The sequence below is a fragment of the Danio rerio genome, chromosome 6, assembly GCF_049306965.1.
Source record: "Danio rerio strain Tuebingen ecotype United States chromosome 6, GRCz12tu, whole genome shotgun sequence".
Classification (NCBI taxonomy): Eukaryota; Metazoa; Chordata; class Actinopteri; order Cypriniformes; family Danionidae; genus Danio; species Danio rerio.
The window spans coordinates 21,299,455-21,323,506 of record NC_133181.1 but is presented as its reverse complement, the minus strand read 5'-3'; the positions used below and the strand labels follow the sequence as shown (position 1 = coordinate 21,323,506).

At 41.5% G+C, this 24,052-nt stretch overlaps 2 protein-coding genes across 2 annotated transcripts; both read right to left on the bottom strand.

Annotated features, from left to right (window-relative positions):
• Nucleotides 1-2,948: 2,948 nt before the first annotated feature.
• LOC141375061 (uncharacterized) lies at nucleotides 2,949-6,032 on the bottom strand (the record flags this gene model as incomplete). The annotated part of the gene is made up of 1 exon (XM_068221966.2): nucleotides 2,949-6,032. A coding segment is annotated over one exon (3,084 nt), but the record flags the coding sequence as incomplete, so codon positions are not given.
• On the bottom strand, nucleotides 4,394-7,251 carry LOC137495966 (uncharacterized). Its single transcript, XM_068221965.2, has 2 exons — nucleotides 7,068-7,251; nucleotides 4,394-6,910 (listed from the first exon to the last, which is right to left on the bottom strand). Exon 2 carries the CDS (start codon nucleotides 6,897-6,899, stop codon nucleotides 6,033-6,035), a length of 867 nt encoding a protein of 288 aa, XP_068078066.1. The 5' UTR covers nucleotides 6,900-6,910; nucleotides 7,068-7,251; the 3' UTR covers nucleotides 4,394-6,032.
• Between the last annotated feature and the right edge of the window lie 16,801 nt (nucleotides 7,252-24,052).

Here is a 24,052-nt window from a genome sequence, read left to right as displayed (position 1 = left end):
ATTTCCTCTTTTTCACCTTCATTACTAATATCACAACTATTTGGCCATATAAAGAAACTTTTCACACTCAGCTGCTGTGACTTTTTTTTAATTCAAGTTTTTTTTATTGTTTTCTTCTGGTTCATGACAAAATAATACAAACACATATTACAAGTGATCACTTGTGGGCTACTTAATGTAAAGCCAGAATGATTACAGTGGTTACAAGGACAGAGGTACAATATTATTAGGAAAACCAGGTGAGTAATTTTAAATTGTATTACAAGGCATTGTCACATAAGACCAAAAGTCTTCCCAAACTGGGATACATACAGGGACCCCTGCTTTGTCCTTATTATGTAATTTTTAAAGTAAACGTTCATACAAGGCTGTTTTAGTCATTATATTGGCCCATTCTTTTAACTCTGGAATTTTGGGGGTTCTAACAGCAATGGCCAAAGGTTCTAGGGCAATGTTAAACAGCAGTGGCGAGAGCGGGCAACCCTGACGTGTCCCCCTGGTGAAGTCAAAAAATGGAGAGACTGTACCGTTTGTAATTACACATGCTTTAGGTTGTTTATATAATGTTTGAACTCATTTAATGAAACAGGGCCCAAATCCAAAATTTGACAAAGAGGTGAATAGGAATTCCCACTGGACCCGATCAAACGCTTTCTCTGCGTCAATTGAGAGGGCAACAATCGGATTGCTTTCCTCTCTGTTTAGCCAGATTAAATGCAATAACCTTTTCATGTTATCTGTTGACGATCTCTTTCTCATGAAGCCTACTTGATCAGAGTTTATGATGTTGGATAGTACCTTTTCTATGCGAACAGCAAGGATTTTACTGAGAATCTTGCAGTCTACGTTAATCAGACTTATTGGGCGATAATTTGAGGGTTCAGTGGGGTCCTTTTCTCTTTTAGGGATTAAAGATATGAGGGCCTCGTTAAAATAAGGTGGTAAGCACCATTAACATATGCCTCGTTAAAAACTTCCGTTAAAGCAGGTGCAAGTGTATCTATATACTGTTTATAATATTCTACTGGAAGCCCATCTAACCCTGCAGACTTTCCATTCTGCATAATAGATATGTAGATATATGGTTTTTTATTTATTTCATTTTTGTTAGTGAAGCTGCAATTTTTGCCTTCCCAAGTGAATCTCAGGTTTGTGGGAAACGCAAGCGTGTATCTCACATTAAGCTGCTTGAGCGATTTCTTAGCAGGCAAAAACGTCTTTCTTTTTTCAGCCAGCTCCCTTGTCGTATCGGGGAACACAGATATTTTATAATATATTTATAATAATCATAATATTAATCCTCCCACTTAATTCCACAGCGTACTCGCGCGGCTCGCAGCACTTTCTTGCGTGCTGATTGTCTTAAAAACCTGATCAGCACCGGTCTCAGTGGTTGATCCTCTCAATTTCGTACTCTCCTTCCATTACGATCCCTTCAATCAGGATCTTCTTCACGCACTCTTCTAACGTCCCATTCGTCTCGTATTTCTCTTTCAGCCCCACAAGCCTTACATTATTTCTCTTGCTGTGGTTTTCAAGCATTTGAACACGCTCCTACAAACTCTTTATCTTCTTTTCTTTAAAATCTTTGTCAGTCGTCAGCCCCTCTGTCACATCCTCGAGCTGTGAGATTCGGCCCTCTGCCTCCTCCACTCTGACCCGCAGCTCATTAACCGAGTCCTTTAGTTCCGTCATTGTTTCTTTGATGGTAATCGTGTCCGTTGCTACTACTTAATAGGTATTGCTCATTTTAGTAACTTCAGTGAACAGTTTCTGCATACTCACTTTTGCGTCTGTCTGTTTTTCAGGCGAGCTCGCAGCTGCCTTTACCTCTGTGGGGGGTGAAGTCTGTCTCGTCGCCCTGCGGTTTGGTTCCTTGAAATATTTGGACGTTGTTGCCATCATAATGTAGTCGAAAACGTAATTATGTTGTTTAAGTTCGGGTCATAAACGGTCTTAGATTATTTTTTCCAACAAAAAGTCAACTATTTTATCATAAAGTATGCTATAATTAACGAGTGGATAAGAGCTTATCTAAGGAGCTGCCATCTTGCTCGAGGTACCCACGTGACTCCCAGCTGCTGTGACATTTTTGCAACTATGCAGCGGTTGACAAGAGGAGACAAAACAAGGACAATCGCCATCAGCTGGACAGGACAGAGAATTACAGTTAGCAACAAATCACAATAGATCCCCCTCAGCAAAATCCGTCAAAATGATAGATCACCTTTAGATTTTTCCGTCACTGCTGAAAAAAATCTGTCAATTCAATTCAATTCAATTCAGCTTTATTTGTATAGCGCTTTTACAATGTAGATTGTGTCAAAGCAGCTTCACATAAATGGTCATAGTAACTGGAACAGTGTGGTTCAGGTTTTAGTGTTTAAGTTCAGTTCAGTTCAGTTTAGCTCAGTTCAGTGTGATTTAATCATTACTGAGAGTTCAAACACTGAAGAGCAAATTAATCGATGCGCAGCTCTACCAATCCTGAACCATGCGAGGCAGTGGCAACAGCGGAGAGGGAAAAAAAACTTCACCTGATGGGAGTGAAGAAAAAAAACCTTGAGAGAACCAGACTCAGTTGGGCACGACCATTTTAATTTCTCCGCTGGCCAAAAGTCTTGTGCAGAACTTCATTCGCCGTGGTTTATGCTGGAAGATGGCCTCAATGAAGACTCGTCTGTCCCTGGAGCGTCGCTGGAATCAGACACATGTTCTCCACTCCCCACGACCATCAGCGCAGCAGCAGCTCAGGTAATGGCCTGGTCCCGGATATGGAATCCTTGGGATCATCACGTCGCTGGTCTTGGATCCAATCAGTGACTCCGCCTAATCTGAGGACCTCGGGATGAGTATCCCCAGGTGAAAATAGAGAATAAAGAGAATAATTAGCGTAGCTGCTGTTCATAGTGTATATAAGCAAGATGCAGAAGCCTGTGTGGAACCCGCTAGGTGATGCATTGAGTGTATGCTTTACTAAACAGATAGGTCTTTAATCTAGTTTTGAACTGGGAGAGTGTGTCTGAGCCTCGGACATTACCAGGAAGGCTATTCCAGAGTGTAGGAGCCATGAAAGAGAAGGCTCGACCTCCTTTACTTGATTTTGCTATTCTAGGTACTACCAGAAGCCCTGAATTTTGAGATCTTAAGGAACGAGTTGGTTCGTAGCGAGACAGAAGGTTGGTTAGATAAACAGGAGCTAGATTATTTAGAGCTTTATAGGTGAGAAGTAATATTTTAAATTCAATACGAAATTTAACAGGCAGCCAGTGTAAGGAGGATAAAATTGGGGTTATATGATCATATTTTCTAGACCTGGTCAGAACTCTGGCTGCTGCATTTTGTACTAATTGAAGTTTGTTAATAGAGGATGCTGGGCAGCCAGCAAATAGAGCATTACAGTAATCCAGTCTCGAAGTCATAAAAGCATGGACTAGCTTTTCTGCATCTGAGATGGATAGCATATTTCGTAATTTAGCGATATTTCTCAGATGAAAGAAGGCAGTTTTTGTGACATGGGATATATGGTTTTTAAAAGTTAGATTGCTGTCTAATATGACACCCAAATCTTTTATAGTAGAGCTAAAGCTAACTTTGTATCCCTCTAATTGTAAATTGAGTTGCGAGATCTGCTGTGTGCAAGATTTAGGCCCAATAAGTAATAATTTTGTTTTGTCTGAGTTTAAGAGAAGAAAATTGTTGGTCATCCAGTCTTTGATGTCTTTGATACACTCAGTTAGTTTAGAAAGTTCAGACGTCTCGTCAGGTTTAGTGGAAAAATATAATTGAGTATCATCTGCATAGCAGTGAAAGCTGATCCCATGTCTTCTAATAATGTCTCCCAGAGGTAGCATGTAAATTGTAAACAGTAAAGGGCCTAAAACTGATCCTTGAGGCACCCCATACTTTACTGGGCAGATTTGTGAAGGCTGTCCATTAAGATTCACAAACTGGTAGCGGTCAGTTAAGTATGACTTAAACCATTGTAGAGCCTGTCCCTGGACACCTGTAGACTTTAAGCGATTTATGAGGATATTGTGGTCAATGGTATCAAATGCCGCACTAAGATCGAGTAAAACTAATAGCGAGACGCACCCTCGGTCAGCAGCTAAGAGTAAATCGTTGGTTATTTTCACTAAGGCGGTTTCTGTACTGTGGTGAGCCCTGAAACCTGACTGAAACACTTCAAAAATATTGTTCGTCTGCAGATAAGAGCATAATTGAGTGGAAACAACTTTTTCTAGTATTTTAGACATAAATGGAAGATTAGAAATAGGCCTATAGTTAGCTAAGTTGTTGGTGTCTAGTTGCGGTTTCTTAATAATAGGCTTAATAACAGCTAGCTTGTAAGAGTTTGGAACATGGCCTATAGATAAAGAAGAGTTGATAATGTTAAGAAGAGGTTCTCCTATAGCAGGTAGCAGCTCTTTCAGTAATTTTGTTGGAATTGAGTCCAGCATACACGTAGCTGGTTTAGAGCTATTTATAATTTTTACTAACTCTTCATGTTCTATGATTTTGAAGCAGTGTAGGTTATTATTATGATTTAATGAAATATTTACAGGATTTGGAGTATAAGCCGGTGCAGAAAGTTTGGCATCTCCTATTTTCTGTCTAAAGCCTTTTATTTTATTACTGAAAAAATTCATGAAATCATCACTACTAATTTGCGGTGGAGTAGTTTGTTCCAAGGATGACCGATTATTTGCTAATTTAGAGATGGTGTTAAATAAAAATCTAGGATTGTTATGATTATTTTCTATCAGTTTGCGCAGGTGCTCGGTCCTGGCAGATTTTAGAGCCCTCCTATAGCTGGACATACTGTCTTTGTACGCAATTCTAAAGACCTCTAAATTAGTTTTTTTCCATTTACGTTCCAGGGCGCGGGTTGCTGTTTTGAGCGCACGAGTATGACTATTATACCATGGTATAGTTTTAATCTCTCTAGCCTTTTTTAATTTGATGGGTGCCACAGTATTTAGTGTGCTAGTAAAGATGGCATCCATACTGCTGGTTACTACATCAAGATCATTTGAGTTTGCGGGTGCATTACGAAATAGAGAGAGATCAGGTAAGTTATTTATAAATTCATCTTTAGTTGACGGAACAATAGTTCTACTAGGGCGGAGTATTGGAGCGGGTTTGCTGATTTCAGGTAAACATAGCTTATATAGTAAGAGGTAGTGATCTGTAATATCATCACTTTGTGGTATAATGTCTACGTCAATAACCTCGATTCCATAAGACAGAATTAGATCTAATGTATGCTTTAAGCGATGGGTTGGACCCACAACGTTTTGCTTTATCCCAAGTGAGTGTATTAAATCCATAAACGCGAGCCCTAATGTATCATTAGCGTCATCTATGTGGATGTTAAAGTCACCTACAATTAGCATTTTATCAGTTTTGACTAGTAAGTCAGAAATAAAATCAGAAAATTCTTTTAGAAATTTGACATAGGGTCCTGGGGGTCTATATATGGTGATTAAAGCGAGAGATAACATAGGTTTTTGTATAGTATCTAGAAGCTGAACATTAAGCGATAATACTTCAAAGGAGCTAAACATAAGTCCGTTTCTCTGTTTAATATTAAGGAAATCACTAAAGATTGATGCAACTCCACCACCACGACCAGTTTGACGAGCCTCATGTTTATATAAGAATCCTGGAGGAGTTGCTTCATTTAAGCTTATATAGTCATTTTGTTTCAGCCAGGTTTCAGTGAGACAGAGTGCATTAAGATTATTTTCTGTTATTATTTCATTAATGATAAGTGCTTTAGGTGCAAGTGACCTGATGTTTAGGAGACCAAGTTTTACGAAATTTGTATTTTCACTTTCTACTGGTTTTTCTGGTTTGATTCTTACTAGATTTTTCCTGGAGCACACAGTACGTTTATTTCTTAATCTAATAATACGAGGAACAGACACAGTCTCTATAGGATTCGCCAGATATGCGTTACTGATGTTTAAGTGGGGTGAACAAGAGTCTAGGTGGCTATAGTGTGAATTTTGTGAATTTTTACCTGCTAGTCAGATGGTGCGAAGTAGTCTGGAGATGTTGTCCGACAGGAGTTCAGCTCCGGCTCGACTGGGGTGCAGGCCGTCAGGACGGAAGAGCCTAGGACGCTCCCAGAAAAGATTCCAGTTATTAGCAAAGAGCAATTTCTGTTCTTTACACCATGTTATTAGCCATTCATTCAAAGCTAAAAGTCTACTGAACCTTTCATTTCCTCGGCGGTAGGTAGGAAGCGGCCCAGAAACGATGATCTGCGTGGCGGGCGAGGTGCTTCGAACCGTCTCGATCAGGCTCCTGAAGTCCTTCTTCAGGATCTCCGACTGCCGGAGCCCGGTGTCGTTTGTCCCCACGTGGAGGACAACGGCACCAGGGCTCTCGGCAGCGCCCAGGATGGTTGGAATCTGTGTAGAAATATTTCTCACACGGGCACCAGGAAAGCAGAAAGTACGTACTTTATTACCTTTTGAGGAGGCGACACGGACGTGACGAACGATCGAGTCACCGATGATGGCCACATCGGGACCCGACTCGCGGAGAGGGGAGAAGCGGTTCTCCGTGGAGATCTCGAACACAGGCGGAGACGTTCTGCCCCGGGATCTGGGAAGCACCTTGCGCGGCTGCACCCAGGCGCCGTGGTAGCCGGGTGTCGGCGTGAACGACGCCTGGCTGAGCCGCGCCCCGGGTGCGCTGGGCCTGGACAGAGAAGGACGCGGGGTTGAGGTAGAGGGAATGATGTGGTTGTAATTTCCACGTACCTTAGGTGATGAGACGGCCTTAGCATTAGGTACGACGAGAAGCCGTTCCCGTAGCCGCGACCGTCTTACCACCAGCGCGCGGATCTGGGACTCCACTTCTTCCAGCTCCAGCTCCAACGCCTCCATCGATGCTTCTCCTGCACACAAGGACAGAGACGGAAGCGACATTTTACGGGGTAAAGAGCAAAGCCAGTAAGTCAAAAGTGTATGGTTAAAGAGGTCGGTAGCTTTAGCTCACCAGCGGCGCTAGCAGGCTAAAGCTACAAACAACAGGCGGATGCTCGAGGGACAGACCGTTTTTAAAGCAGTTTTGTTTGTATAAATGTATTAAGGGTTTGGTCACCCTAAGTAGGAGAGACAAATACTTAGCGAATGAGGAAGAATTTAATGATTAAGATTTAAATTGCGAGTAAATAGCAAGTCCAAACTTCAAGCACACAGTGTGTGACCGAACGGAGACAGTGACGCCAGTGACGTCACTCGACCATGCACTGTCAATGACAGAAAATAATCTGTTAACGCTCCCTCTGATATATATATATATATATATATATATATATATATATATATATATATATATATATATATATATATAAAGGGTGTAACGATTATATATTAAGGGTGTAACGCGTATTCATATTAAGAGACTTTCGGTTCGGTACTCATTAAAAACCGAACGATTCAATTCAGACTAACATCTAAAAAGATAAAAGTGAATAAGTATAAAATATAATTGTAATATTGTTCGTTGTTGTTGAGGGAAGAAGAAGACAGGGTCGGCGATTCAGGTAAGCAAATGGTTTTATTAATTTTTAAATGCCACCACACATGTAGCAGTGTGTGTGTGTGTGTGTGTGTGTGTGTGTGTGTGCGTTCTCTCCTCTCTCGACTGCTCCTCCCGTTCTCCTTAAGAAGGGAGTCTCTCGGGCCCAATCACTAGAAAGACAGGTGTTATTTATAATTTCTGATTGACGCGCTGATTAGCCGCCGGGCTCCTAGCATGCTCTCCCCGCTTATTGGGTGTTCGATCACGCTTACCTCTCCACATACCCCCACCGCCCGCCTCAGGCCGGGGAGCCGTCCGGCCTGCAGCCCTCCCCCCCCCGCCCTCGAGAGGAAGTCGGCTACAGCCATTTATACACCCGGCCTGTGGATCACCTTGAACTTCATGCGGTGAAGCCACTGGAGAGGAGCGTGATCTGAACAGAGGGCGAATTCCCTACCCAGGAGGTAATAGCGGAGAGTGAGAACAGCCCACCTGATCGCCAGGCACTCCTGCTCTATGGTGCTGTACTTAGCCTCACTCTTGCTGAGTTTGCGGCTAATGTACAGCACCGGCCGTTCCACTCCCGCCACCTCCTGCGAGAGAACCGCCCCCAGTCCCCGATCGGATGCGTCCATCTGTAAAGCAAAGGGGAGAGCAAAGTAAGGAGCGTGCAATAGCGGCCCCCTGCAAAGTATAGATTTTACCTTTGAGAAGGCCTGTTGGCACTGCTCCGACCATTGGACGGTATCCGGTCCCTCCTTTTTAGTGAGATCGGTCAATGAGCTGACAAGGGCCGAATAATTAGGGACAAAACGCCTATAATATCCTGCCAGCCCCAAAAACTGTCTCACCTCCTTTTTGGTCTTAGGTCTCGGACAGGTTGCAATAGCTGCAATCTGCAATTTGAGGCTGCACCTGCCCGTGACCTAAGTGGAAGCCCAGATACCTTACCTCCACTCGCCCAATTGCGCACTTCCGTGGGTTGGCCGTGAGCCCGGCCCGTCTCAGCGCCGACAATACCGCCCTCAGATGTTGCATATGCCGCTGCCAGTCATTACTATAAATGATGATATCATCTAGATAAGCAGCGGCATATGCTGTGTGAGGGCCGAGTATTTTGTCCATCAGGCGCTGAAACGTCGCCGGTGCCCTGAACAGCCCGAACGGAAGCATTACAAATTGGTGCAATCCAAACGGCGTAGTGAAGGCTGTTTTTTCGCGGGATATTGGGGATAAGGGGATCTGCCAATAGCCCTTCGTTAAATTCAATGTCGAGTAATATCGAGCAGCACCCAACCGGTCGAGCAACTCGTCAATACGCGGCATTGAATATGAGTCGAATTTCGACACAGCGTTGACTTTTCTATAATCCACACAGAACCAGACCGAGCCGTCCGTCTTAGGAACCAAGACAATCGGGCTGGCCCAGTCGCTGTGGGATTCTTCTACTACTCCCATTTTCAACATATTACTTAATTCTTCCTGAATCACTTTTTTCTTGTGTTCAGGCAGGCGATACGGCCGGGTCCTAACAACCACGCCCGGTTCGGTCTCGATGTGGTGCTGAATCAAATTAGTTCGACCGGGTAGGGGTGAGAACATGTCAGAATACTCTCGTTGAAGGTGCCGGATATCGATGAGCTGGCTAGCCGAGAGATGATCGCCCCCGGTGACCAGAGCGCCCGGCCGCTGTCGGCCGGTGCTCTCTGGCCCCAGATCATTCTCATTTGTAACCAGCGTAGCCAGCATCACCTCGTCCGGCTCCCTCCACTGTTTTAGCAGATTAATATGATATATTTGACGTGAACCGGCCCTATCCAAACGAACTACCTCATAATTGAGATCGCTGACTCGTCGTGTGACCACAAACGGCCCTTGCCACTTGGCGAGTAATTTAGAGCTGGAAGTGGGTAGCAGTACAAGTACTTTATCTCCCTGTGAAAATTTACGGAGTTTAGTGCCCTTATCATATCGCCGGCTTTGGTCATCCTGGGCCTTAAGCAAATTCTCTGTAGAGAGCCGCCCCAGTGTGTGGAGTTTTGCTCTAAGGTCCAGAATATATTGAATTTCATTTTTACTATTAGAAGGCTCGTCCTCCCAAGCCTCTCTAACAACATCCAAAACCCCTCTGGGCTGTCTGCCATAGAGAAGCTCGAAGGGGGAAAACCCCGTGGAGGCTTGGGGAACCTCCCGCACAGCGAATAATAAGGGCTCCAACCACTTATCCCAATTTTTCGCGTCCTCGTGAACGAATTTACGGATTATTGATTTAAGCGTGTGATTAAATCTTTCCACCAGCCCGTCTGTTTGTGGGTGATAGACACTGGTACGAATAGATTTAATGCCCAATAATCCGTAAAGCTCGCGCATGGTGTGTGACATGAACGCGGTGCCTTGATCAGTGAGAATCTCCTTGGGGATTCCCACACGGGAGATTATGCGAAACAGCACCTCCACAACACTCTTTGCTGAGATATTACGGAGCGCGACTGCTTCCGGGTATCGGGTTGCATAATCCACCAGAACTAATGCAAACCGGTGCCCGCGTGCGGATCGCTCTAATGGCCCGATGAGATCCATACCAATTCTCTCGAAGGGGATCTCCATAATTGGTAAAGGGCGCAACGGCGCTTTTGGGGTGGCCGGTGGATTTACCAGCTGACATTCACTGCACGCAGCGCACCATCTGCTGACGTCACCGTGAATGCTCGGCCGAAAGAATCGGGTCATGAGGTGATTTAGTGTGGCCGCCTGACCTAAAGGTCCGGCCATAGGATTAGAATGAGCCGCCTGAAAAAGCATTTCCTGGCGGCTCTTTGGTACTAATAACTAGGTTGTATTTTCTTATGTCTGAGTGTCTTGGGTCACTCGATACACCCTATCATTAATAACCACAAAATACGGATAGGAGAGGGGTCGATCAGGCTGGAGGATTTTCCCATCAATAACCTGCACTCTTTCGAGTGCATGTTTTAGTGTATCATCACACGACTGCTCCAGGGGAAAGTCTTTACACCGGGAAATTCCCAGCCCTTCCCCTGAGTCAGCGCGTGACGTCACTGCTTGGGATTCCCCCAGCTGAGCGACACGCCCCCTATCCAGCGATTTCTTCTTCCAAAAAGCACCCGCGCATAAAACTCCCAATAATCTATTAAATCCAGGCCAATTAGTTCCCAGAATTAGCGGGTGTTTGAGGTGCAGGTTAACTGCTACCTCTACTCTATGCTTTTTCCCTCAGAATTGAATGTCTATTGCCGTTAGCGGGTAGTGAATTACATCCCCGTGCACACACCTTACCCTTACCGTGCGGCCAGTATCCAATACCGGGTCTTGAAGCAGTCTTTGGTGGATGGAGGTCTGGTTACACCCCGAATCCACCAAAGCTTGATATGTACCCCCTTTCATAATCACAGGTATCCGGTATAGCCCGTCGCGACCGCGGTGCCAATGCATTGGCCCAGACTTTCCCTCTATACCCCTGGGGCCAGCAGGACCAACCGATTGAACCGGAGAGAGACCTGACGCTGTTTTAGAAGCAGCCAGGGGTCGAAACTCCACCCCTCCGTCCTGATAGGCGCACCGCTACAGCGAGACCGGCTGCGGATCCGCCTTTGTGCACTGCTGTCTGGGTGCTGGTGTGGGCGGTCTCCGCACTCTAGGCCTTGGAACAGGACGGGAGAGAGAGAGAGACAGAGAAAGAGGGGGAGAAGAGAGAGAGGTTATCTCGCCGACCCTGGACCTCGCCACCAGGTGATCCTCCGCCAGCTGGATGGCCGTTTCAAGATCGTTCGGCCGGTGGCACTGGACCCACTCCGATGTTCGGGAGGGGAGGCGGGCGATGAACTGCTCCAGCACCACGGCATCCATCAGCTGGGCTGTAGTTCGGCCATCCTGCACCAGCCATCTGCGGCAGGCGTCACGGAGCTGCTGAGCGAACACAAAGGGCTGGCTGTTTTCCTCCAGCTCCATGGAGAGAAAGCGCTGACGTTGCTCTTCCGGGTTGCGGCCGGCCCGCTGGATAATGGCTTGCTTTAGTTGAGCGTACACCAGGAGATTCTGAGCCGGTAACTGCTGTGCGGCGATCTGTGCTTCTCCCAACAGCAGCGGGATGACTCGTACCGGCCACTCGGCCCGCGGCCAGCCACACTCTTCCGCTAACCTCTCGAAGAGGTCCAAAAACACTTCCGGCTCGTCCTCCGGTGCCATCTTCTGTAGCGAAATGGGAGGGTGGGCGGCAGATGTCGGAGCGGGTCGGATCTCCTGGTTCAGCAGACTCCGGGTTAGCTCGCGGTCCTCCCGCTGGGCCTCTACAAGGACTTGGAAGCGTCGTTCCAGATTTTCTCTCAGCTCCACCAGCGCATGATGTTGTTGTTGGTGGAGGACCATGAGCGCCTGGATGACTTCCGCACATGGATCGGTAGACGGAGTAACCATTCTGGCAGCGAAGTTTCTTCTTCTTCCCGGGTTTCGGCACCACTGTAATATTGTTCGTTGTTGTTGAGGGAAGAAGAAGACAGGGTCTGCGATTCAGGTAAGCAAATGGTTTTATTAATTTTTAAATGCCACCACACATGTAGCAGTGTGTGTGTGTGTGTGTGCGTTCTCTCCTCTCTCGACTGCTCATCCCATTCTCCTTAAGAAGGGAGTCTCTCTGGCCCAATCACTAGAAAGACAGGTGTTTTTTATCATTTGTGATTGACCCGCTGATTAGCTGCCGGGCTCCTAGCATGCTCTCCCCCCTTATTGGGTGTTCGATCACGCTTACCTCTCCACAATAATGTTTTTAGTTCAACAATGCTTAAAATGGCATCCCAAATGACGTGGCAGACAACATGCTGCCTTCCCCGCTGTTGACCATCACTTTTGAACTCAGAATATCACTTTATTAAAGCATGCAATCATTAGCAATCTTGCGAGCTTCTGTGTCAGCCTGGCTGCTCATGCTGGCTACTTCCCCATTGGCCCAGCAACCCTGAACCCCCGACACAAAAGAGCCAACCCCCAAACACTACTCCAGGCACGTGCTACATGCCACAAAATGGCTAGTAACGTTTATGTAATCCCAAACATCCCAAGGCTCCAGAAAGCTTCGGGAGACTCCTGGATGCCCGCAAATGAATGATAATGTTCTGGAAATCACGCGTCTCCAACGCTGTCTACGGGTGTGGTAACGAGCAAAGAAAACAAAGCACAAATGCAAAACATTTCATAGGTAAGATTTAGTTTTTTACATTTTTGTAAGTTATGAACTTTTGTTCTAAACAGGTAACGTTATTGATGATAGCAGAGGTGTGGACTCGAGTCATGTGACTTGGACTCGAGTCAGACTCGAGTCATGAATTTGATGACTTTAGACTCGACTTGACAAAATATAAAAAGACTTGCAACTCGACTTGGACTTGAACATATATGACTCGGACTTTGACTAGGACTTGCCCCTATTGACTTGTAAAGACTTGCTGCTTCCCATGAAAAGCCCAAAGATAAAAAAGTATGTTGACATGGACCGCTCTCTCTCTCTCCCCGTTTATGTGTGCGTGTGTGTGTGAGACAGCATGCGCGCTTTCGGCATGACATCCAATCAAAGCACGGTAGATTGTTTTGATTCGTCAGTATCCAACGTGACTACTATGAGGCGCCGGAGTGGACAAAAGTCAAGCGAACGCAGAGAGAATTTGAATTTGAGATCGAGCCAATACTCGCGTGCCAATACTCTGTCTCTCTCTCTCTCACACATACAACATACACCTCTCTCTCTCTCGCTCGCTCGTGCATTCAGTCTCTTTGCGTTCGCTTGACTTTTGTTTATGATTGCGTCTCATACCTTTAGTGCTTTTGCTATCACGGGATCCTCCTTTTAAACTGACCCTTCGCTAAGCCACGCCCAAAAACCGCCACCCACCAATCGCGGCTTACCAATCGTGGCTACGGGCAGAGGCTCTGTCAAGCTTTCGAGCGAGGGAAACAAGCCAAATCGTTGCGCAATTATTGGATTGTGCAAATCTGACACCCGCTATCCTAAAAGTTTGGACTGGGTGGTGGGATTTTTCCCTTTTCAAAACCTAAAGCCCAAGAGGAGAAATGCCAGCGTGGATCAAGCTGTGTGAGGGGCGGTAAAGGAGTTAACAGCTAAGTTGATTTTGTTTTCGATATTCACATTCAGTGATAGGTGGCAATAACTCACACTCCTCTTATCCTAAACAGATCTAAACTGTGTTCTTATAAAAAAAAAAGCAGGTTATGTTTACCAGCGGTCTTTTTCTTTTTTTCCACTCGATATTATGAGCACTGCTTAGTTTAAACCCTCGCCATTGTAACGCATATAAATACATACACTAATATTTGCTGGTAGGAAATATCTATTTGTTCACTTCTGTTATTTATACTTTGATTTGCATTTCAATTTTTTTTCTTCCACTTAACTGCAAATTTGAATAAAAACTGGATAAAGAGCACACAAACATGCTGACAGTAATAGGTACTGTACACTGTTATGGGTAATATTCGGCACAAATCTATCAGTTTCTTAGGTTATTAGATTATTTTATAATTTCACCTCTCCTGCTGTGCATGAACTATGCTGTTGAATGTTCAGCGTATGAGGTTGCTAGGCTAACCTTGCTTCAATTTTGATAAAATTATTCTCTAATCAGTTGCTATTATGTTGTGAATATACCCCTGTAATGTATACTGCAGTCCTCTTTTGTCTGGCTTTCTCAGATATCTCACCTGTTTGTCAAAAATGACTAATTAAATCCTTGGGAATGTCTGACACCAGCGCATACACACTGTAAGAGATGTGCCAGGCATGAAAGCTTGACAGGCGTAGCAACAGTAACCAAGGAGGACGAGGCTTAGCGAAGGGTTATTCCAAGAATGTTGATATGGTTTCTTTCTTGCTTTACTATTTATTTACAATACACAAAAAACTAAAAGGTTAAGGTAGATTCTTTAATAAATTCTAGTGTTTTTGAGTATTATACTTGTTGTATACTTGTATTATACTTATTATAGTAGTATTAACAATAGTGAACAGATAAAATACAAAGTGTAGTTTTACTACAGTAAAGTGTAGTGATTTGTAGTATAAAATACCCTATATTGTAAAATAATACAGCACTGGGTAATTTGTTTATATTACACTTGTGTTACCATAGCAACTATAGTATTACCACAACTGATCAATTGAAGTTCTTTACTGTAGTAGGCTACTGTTCAAAACATAGTACATGCCAATATACGTGTTCAGGGGCCCTGTGGAACAGCTTTCCTCAAAATGAAGAGGATGACATGGAAAATGTCCTCCACAATCTCATCAGCAAAGTGGAAGCCAGCAGACACTAGTTTACTTTATTTTAGCTGCCATGATAAAATGAGATTGATAGTGAGATTTATTTGAAGAGTGAATAATACAGTAGGCTATAATACCTTATCAAGTGTTTCCTTATTTTATCACAGTTACATTTCCACTTGCATTAGTTTTTGTTTAAATTCTTTTAAAATAAAATGTATTCTTTACATCCAACATCTATTCCAGGGGTGCCTTATAGTGGTGTAAACCCCTTTACAAGGGGTGTTTCCCCTGTGTAAACTCTAGCCACCCCGATATGATTTTGCTGTTGACATTATTTATTTAAATCTACTTACATAAATGCAATACAATGCAATATTTCAATAAATAAATAGCAGCCACTAAATTATTGTGGATTGATTGGTGCCACTGACGTAGCTGGCCTCTTCTGGCCACCCCTAAGCAAATTTTCAGGGGGGCACCACTGGTCTATTCTCTGTCTTTAAGTGTTTGAAACTGAAAATATCTCATCATATAACACAACCAAAAATGTTATGGTTTATTAGATTAAACATTTAATATGTAAGTCTATTTTAGTATTTTGGGTATTGTTATTAAACAGTGCAGCAATATGAATCATATCAAAAAGCATGAAAGGAAGAGGAAACACGACACAAATTGTGAGTCTGCATATAATCTCTGAGAGCGCTCAAGAAAATTTGTGTGTGAGCAGTGCATATTTGAGAGCGAGAGAAAATTTGTGCGTGAGCAGCGTATATTTGAGAAGTCGCAATCAGTTTTGTCCACAAACAGAGGAAATCCGTGCACGAGCATCACACAAGGTAGAGAGCAAAGCTCTTCAACGTTATGTGAAGAAAACAACGTTATTGTTTGTATGAAGTAGCCTACTTCATTACCAATATGTGCTACCATTTTACATTGCTGCTAGACGGATTTGCAACTCCATCTCTTTAGCACACACGAGATTCAATTGACAAAATTCCAATTTCACTCAATTTAACTTTGCAGCATATACAGGAGTTGGTCTACTGCTACCACATTGAGGTTATGTAATTTTGGTTAATCACAAGTTGATCACCGAAGACATAACATAGCACAACTAAACTTAATGAATTAGACAGCAGTAGACCTGCAATTTCTGTGTGATGTGAGGCAAAATGGAGTCTTTTTTTGGTGGAACTCGTTCTTGTGCATTATGCTGTGGAGACGAGACGCAGCATTGTTCAGTACTTTTTCAGAAAATTGCATTTGTATTTTTATATATCTGAGCAATGTTCTTTCATAAAAAGGTTTGTTTAATTAATACAGATCTTACAACCATACCTAATCTGTATATATTTTTTATTTTTCTGTTAAAAAGACTCAAAAAGACTCGAAAATCAAACTGCAGGACTTTGGACTTGACTTGAGACTTGTTGCCTTTGACTCGGGACTTGACTCGGGACTTGCCTGTCTTGACTCGGGACTTGACTCGGGACTTAAGGGCAATGAATTGATACTTACTTGTGACTTGCCAAACAATGACTTGGTCCCACCTCTGGATGATAGTACAGTCACTTACTGCAATCACCATAAGGCAAAGTAGCACCAACTCTCACTAAACACTCGGCTTAATGTTTTGTTGAATAAAATCAGCAAACAATGCAAAAGAAATATGACAACGAGATGCTGCAGTCCCAAAAACTTGCATTGTTGCCTGCTAGTGAAGGAGTCGTTCATAATGGAGATTCATTCACAAACGAATCGCTCCCTCCGTCAGTATGAGAACTGAAAGCAGGCGAGGAGGTGTGTTTCAGGACATGATTAGATCAAATGTAACAGGGAGGGTGGATAGTATATTTCCATACACAAAAACACAAGCTTTTTGTCAGGAATGCCTGTGCGATCACTTATCCATCAATGATGTAAAATTATAATTTACGTAATTAAAAAAAAAAATTGCATACTGACCCCTGGGAAAACTCCCAATTATAGATATGTATGTCTGATGTGTATGTAGTATGTGTATATCTCTGGCTTTGGATGGCCTTAGTCCTCCACTGCACCTTGGTCCCACATTCATCTCAAAGGAGCACTACCCTGTACTAAAATGGCAGCTCTATTAACGCATTCTTTCTAATAGATAACAACAGGGTAGGCAAAATCTAATGTATATATCAATGAGATACGTCGCACACCATCACCGCTACCAAGAGAGTGGTGGAAAAAAAAACATCTGAGAGATCTTAATCGGTAATGAAAATGTCGGGTTTTAAGAAAATGTTAATTGTAATAGAGCCCTGTTAAATTATTCCGTCATAAGCCCATTTCAGTCAGATAATTCCTGCTTTCAGCTCCACTAAAATGGCAGGTGACAGTCAAATCAAGCAGATCTGTGCTGTCTGAGGAAAAGGTGAACACTCATCTTTCTGAAAATAAAAAATACTTAAAAATTGATTGAAACTGAATTCCATATAAAAACTAAATTGTTCTTTTCTTTTATTTGTTTAACTGCTGCAATATTACATTTATTTTTAATAAAAAGCTTTTTGGTTTTGAGTATAAAGAAGGATTTGTTTTACCCCGGAAGTATAGCTCTATCACAGTTTAAAGTAAAAGAAAAAAAAAACAGGATCATACTTTTATAATGTTAGTTTTAATTGATTAAAAAATTTAATCAGAGAAATTCCCTGGCTTTTTTCTTTTTTGCTGCATCGAAAACGTACAGAACCGTGACACCACTGTATCGTATCAAACCATGATTTTTGTGAACCGTTACACCCCTAATATATATATATATATATAGCGTACAGTCCATGGATAAAGATTACATATTGATTTTATAAAAGGGTCTGAGTCTCCTCTGCGTTGGTTTATAAGTAGAAGTGGGTTTAAAAGGCTCTCAACGCTGAAAGGAACTCAGAAATCTTGGATCAGCCAAAAAATAAATGTTATGTGTTTGTAAACTTTGTATTTCATCTTTGACTTTGCTTACATGTATAATCCCTCATATAACCTGTACACCTTGTACTTTTAGGCCTTTTTAAAACATCAATAATGTAAGGATGTGGGAATATGTTGATGTACTTTTAAAACCGCCATGTGTGGTACCGTTCTGCAGCTTAAACAATTCTACAGCTCATGACCTAGGAGGCATGATCGTGATCAATACGGCTTACATTATTTAATGCTCTGAGTTAATGTCCCTCCACATGCTTTTAGGCGGACCCTTAGTTTGCATACTAGCAGGCCAGAGACAAGAAGATCTCCCGCTCAAACTTTGCCACGAAACGATTGGTCATTTGGTAAGAAAAGAGGTGTGGCAGACCAAAGCTTAAAACCCAGCTGCGTGCCTAAGCTCGAAGCAGAAGTCCTAAAAACAATCTTTTCGAGAGGTGCGCCCCCTTTTTAGGGAGTAGACCACAGTTTTTTTGTGCCGTGTGGCTCACCCGAGCCTACGTTTCTTATTTTTCCGGCAAAGTAAACTCAGATCCTCCGAACTGCGTTGCAAACTCCACGCATCAAGAAAGGACATCAAAGGACTTCCAGCACATCGGAAGAAACTTGCAAAGAGAGAGAGACCGTGAAATCCTAACTCCAGGTACCTTAGTTATGTGAATAAGCTGTGCCCCTTTTATCAAAAAGGTGTTTTTTATAATCTTGGTGATGCTTAATAGTGTGTACAACTGAGGTAGATTTGCCACTCTTTATCTGAACTCTCTTTTTTCTCGCTTTTCTGTTATGTTCTATAGACCCGTAGATACCTAGATGCAGTATACTTTTGTTCTATGTTTTATGTTATGTTTGTGCGTTTGTTTGTTATATGTCAGACTAGTCAATAAACCCCACTATAATCAAATGGATTGTATTGTTTGCCTCACAGAAAAAGTCACTGATACGATAGATTTCCTATAGCTACTATAAAGTTGATCAAAACTTATGAATGATTAATCTACTTCACAATGAGTAGTAATAATTCCCTTTCTAAATAAATAGATCATTACAGAGTCCGCTCGAACGAGCGGTGAGGTCTGGGTATATTAATTTGGTCAAATGAACAATAAGTTAATCCAGAATATTAATGATTAATAATAATTCGTAATTGTTGATAACTAATATTCATAATCTAAGAGTCTGCTCTGCCAAACGGGCGTAATCATATACAATTATATATTTGTTTAACCAAATTGACAGAAGGTTAAGCCTGAATATTAATAATTAACAATAACTCGTTAGCACAGTGGGTAGCACAATTGCCTCACAGCATGAAGGCAACTGGTTCAAACCTCTGCTGGGTCAGTTGGCATTTCTGTTTGGAGCATGTTTTCTCCATGTTGGTGTGGGTTTTCTCTGGGTACTCCAGATTCCCCAACAGTTCAAAAACGTGTAGTGTATGTGAGTGTGAGCAAAAGTGTGCGGGTGTTTTCCATTGATGGGTTACGACTGGAAGGGCATCTGTAAAACTTATGCTGGACAAGTAGGTGGTTCATTCTGCTGTGGTGACCCCTGATTGGATGAATGAATGAGTCACAGACTACAGAGAAACAAAACCTGCTTTCCACGATGATGAAGTTGGAATAAAGACATATTAAAAACATATTTTAGCTTCAAATGTACATTTTGTTCATAAAACACTTTCAAGAATTCTAATTTTGATTGATATGTTTAGATGCATAATGTGCTGTGATGAAGTGCTCTTTATTCATCAAGTTTTGAGAGTGAGGATTTTTGCTGCTATTTTATATTATTGTCTTTAAATTAGCTGTTTAATTAGCCATTAAAAATAGTTTTAAGCGAAATGTTTAAATGTTGCCTGTCAAAAAAAAGAAATGTTGCCTGTCAATAGACTACATAAATTGAAACTGGAATAATTGTTTTGCTTGAAGGGGAATGTTACGGTTTGTGGGCGTTTGTATTTTTCCCCCTCTGTTTTTGCTTGTCTCCCTTCGCTCTCGCTCTCCTTGTCTGTCATTCACTCTTTGTCTCACCTTTTGTTCCGCTATTTTCTCTCTACAAGGTACCTGCTGACTGGATCCCAAGCTTGTCAGCTTTTCCCTGTGAACCAGTCTGGCCCAATTTCTGAACCAGTTTCACGGACTTTAAATTTGACCGGCACTTATGCTGTATGTATGTTTTGTTTTGTGTCTCTGAATAATTACACCAAAGTAAAAAAAAAATCAGTAAGTTTAAAGAGTTTATCATTCCTTTTTGGGGAAAAGGGAATAGGTTACTAAGTCGCACGTCATACATTTTGCCCGTAAGTATCTTTACTGTTCAGAAACACTAGGCAAGTGGGTGAGCGCCGCATTTTGTATTTTTGTTTATTATTTCAGGGAGTTCAAGTTATTGTCGTCGCAAATGCTAAAGCTTTTGGTTTCTTTTTCTCATTTTGACTTTCATTAGTAAGTTTCAGTAGGGGGGTAACACTTTATTTTGATGGTCCCCCTTTAGATAGTCTGTTGACCATAAGTTACTTTTCAATTTCTTATCTGTTTACCCAGATGAGAGTAAACAGATTAGAACTTGAAAAGTAACTTATGGTCAACAGACTATCTAAAGGGGGACCATCAAAATAAAGTGTTACCCAGAGCAAGGAAATTTTCACAGTATTTCTGATTATATTTCTTTCTTTTGGAGTAAATCCTACTTGTTTAATTTCGGCTAGAATAAAAGCAGTTTTTGATTTTTTTTAAACACCATTTTAGGGACAAAATTATTAGCCCCTTTAAGCTATATTTTTTCTCGATAGTCTACAGAACAAACCACTGTTATACAATAACTTACCTAATTACCCTTTTACCTGTCTATTTGTAACGGGGAGACTGACACGGAGGGATCCATTTTGCAGTATTTATTAGACACAGTCAAACACAAACATCCAACACGCACTACAGTGCAAACACACATCAACAGTAATCAATAACGGTCGTGGGGCTAGCGGTTGACAGACACAGAGTGATTTACTAGGCATAGATCAGTGGCAGGCGGCGTGGTTCAGAATCCTTAAGACAGGCGTGGGTCGAGGGCAGGCAGCGTGGTTCAGAGTCCGTGTATCAAGCTAGGGTCGTGGGCAGGCAGAAGGCAACTCAGAGTCAGAAACAGTCCGGGGTTATGCACAGGAGATCAGGCAGGAAAGAACGCTCAGTAATGCTGGCCGGGGCAAAACAGGACTTTGCACTGAACAGTGGTTTGAGTGTGGCTTATATAGGTGGTGTGGGTCATTACTGTGATTCAATTCTTTTTTTTTTTTTTTTTTTTTTTTTTTAAATTAGAATATGCAAAAATCATACAAATACAAGAAAACGTCAACAAATAACAAATACAAAGCAACGAAACAAAAACAAAACAAAAACAACAACAATATAGTCATGTACTGGTATGTGCGTGAGTGTGTGTGTGTATGCATGTAAAGGTAACTTGGTGGACAGGTCAGAGTACATACATAAGGAACAATAACAGTCAATAAATGAAGCAAGTGTCACAGATATAGATAAAACATATAGAAAGAAACCAGTCAGAGGTAGGGAGTAACAACAATGCTTATTAATGTATGATAGTAAAAATTAGAGTAAAAAGAAAGAAAGGACAACAGTAATAACTGACAACAATAATAATAAATCACAAGTGCTACACAAACTACTACTACAAAAAGTTACTTATATTACAACTACTACTGCTTCTACTACAGCCACAACCACGACTACTACTACTACTACTACAATGTCTACTAATACTGATACTACTACAACGACTACCACTACTGATACTACTATAGCGTTTGCTACAACTAATACAACAACGTCTACTGCTACTACTACTACTACTACTACTATTACCACTACTACGACTACTACAATCACTTCTACTACATCTACATCAACAACATCTACTACTGATATTACTACACCAACAACGACTACTACTACTACTGTAACTACCACACCATTACTACTTCTGCTACTACTTACATGAACTACTACTTCAAAAATCTCCGTAACAATTACTCAATAACAATCGATACTATTACACTGTCTACTACTTCAACTACAACTACTACTACTACTACAACAACTGCAACCTTAATAATGATAATGGTATAAATACTTGTAATAATGATAATGGAAAGATAACAGGACCAGTCAGAACAGTAATAATAATAATAATGATTTCAAAAAATAAAAGTAATACCATTTATGACAAAGGTGTCGAGGAGAGGGGAGGATGGGAAATCAGGGAGAGGACAAGTAATAATAATAATAAATAATAATAATAATAATAATAATAATAATAATAATAACAAATAATAATAGTAGTAAGTAGTAAGTTTGAAGGGGAGATAGAGGAAAAGAGAAAATAAACTAATGATAATAAACAAAAATTAATAAAATACTTATAATAAAAATAAATAAATAAAATAAAATAAAAAATAAAAACAGAAAAGGAAGGGGAGGAGTAGAAGAAATAAAAGGAAACAATAAGAGAGAAGAAAAATAAAGTTCAGCAAACAAAGCAACGAGAATAAGCCAAAAAAAAAAAGAATAATAATAATAAAAACTGAATAAATAAAAAAGAAAACACTATATCAATGCTAATTATGAATTATACAATTCCACATGGAAGAATAATATTAAAGATATGTATGATAGATTATTACTGTAATTTGATATCTATAATATACTCATGCTGGTAATAATACTAATAATAATGATAATAATAAAAATAACAACAGCTGTAACAATAAATTGAGGAGGTTATAGTTGTGTGATGGGCATTGAGGTATATAGTGTTTGTCAGTTGCTTTGTGATGCATTAAAAAAAGTGTAACGTGTGGCATGGATCAGTCCAGTGCAGTGCCCAGACTGCCATGCCTACGTTACACTTTACCCTGTGAATTTAGTACATGTAAGTAGATTTTTTTTCTTTCCTTTTTTTTCCCTCTCTCTTTTTTTTCCTCCTCTTCTCTTTCTTTCTTTCTTTTTTTTTTTTTTTTTTATCTGTTGTTGGTCAGGAGAAGCACTGGTATATAAATAATAATAATAATAATAATAATTTATGTATAATAATAATAATAATAATAATAATAAATAGAAAACAAATATTATATATAATAATAATAAAATGAATAAATAACATTGATAGGGACAGGAAAGGGGAACAAATAGAACAAAAGGGAATGTAAAAAAGTATATAAAGACCGAATTATGATTCTTTTATTTTATTTGTTTACATTATACTTTTTTTCCAATTGATTTATTTATTTTAAATTAGATTAAATATTAGATTTTTTTTTTTTTTTTTCCTCATCTCTACCTGACCCCCTCTCTCCCCTCCCCTCTTGTTTATGTACTGATGAAGGTGTTGTTAGGGAATGGCTTCAGGCAAAGAGGATCTTCAATGGAGATGTATTCTGTTAACAAGTTTTTCCAGTATGAGATGTGAATGGTATTTCTTGATTTCCAGTTCATGAGGATAGTTTTCTTTGCGATAGTTAGAGCCACCAGCAGAAACTGACCATTTGTATTATTTATATTGATTGTGGATATGTCACCTAATATGCAGAGGGAGGGACACAGTGGGATGTGACAACCCATTAAGTTGGAGAGTGAGTCAGTAACCTTTACCCAAAATGATTTAATTGAAGTGCAATGCCATAAGGCATGAAGATATGTGTCTGGAGTGTTTTGTGTGCAATGTGAACATATTTCTGACGTGAAACAAACTGTGATTCAATTCAGGTGTGTGCACAATCAGTGTATGTGGATGATGTAATGCTAGAAGTCCGGGGATGCGGCCTCTGCTGGCCAGCGAGGGAAATGACTGGGACCGATTCGGTGACAGAGCCCTCGTCCAACGAACGGCTCCTGAAGTGAGAAGAATCGCGACGCCGGGGTCTTCCACGGGGGCAAGGGGCCAGCATCTCCGGATGTTGCAAGTGGACCTCATTCAACAGAGTTGGGTCGAGAATGTCCTTACGGTTGATCCAAGATCTCCGGGCCATACCCCTCCCAGTCGATGAGGTACTGAAGTTGTCCGCCCCGGCGTCTGGATCTCAGGATCTCATGGATCCGATAAGCCTCTTCTCCGTCGATCATGATAGACGGGGGACCCTGTTCACCGGCTGCCACCTCCCTATCCACCTCGGCTGGACCAACAGCAGGCTTGAACAGAGAGACATGGAATGTGAGAGAAATACAGTTAGGCAGTGTCAGTCAAAAGGAAACA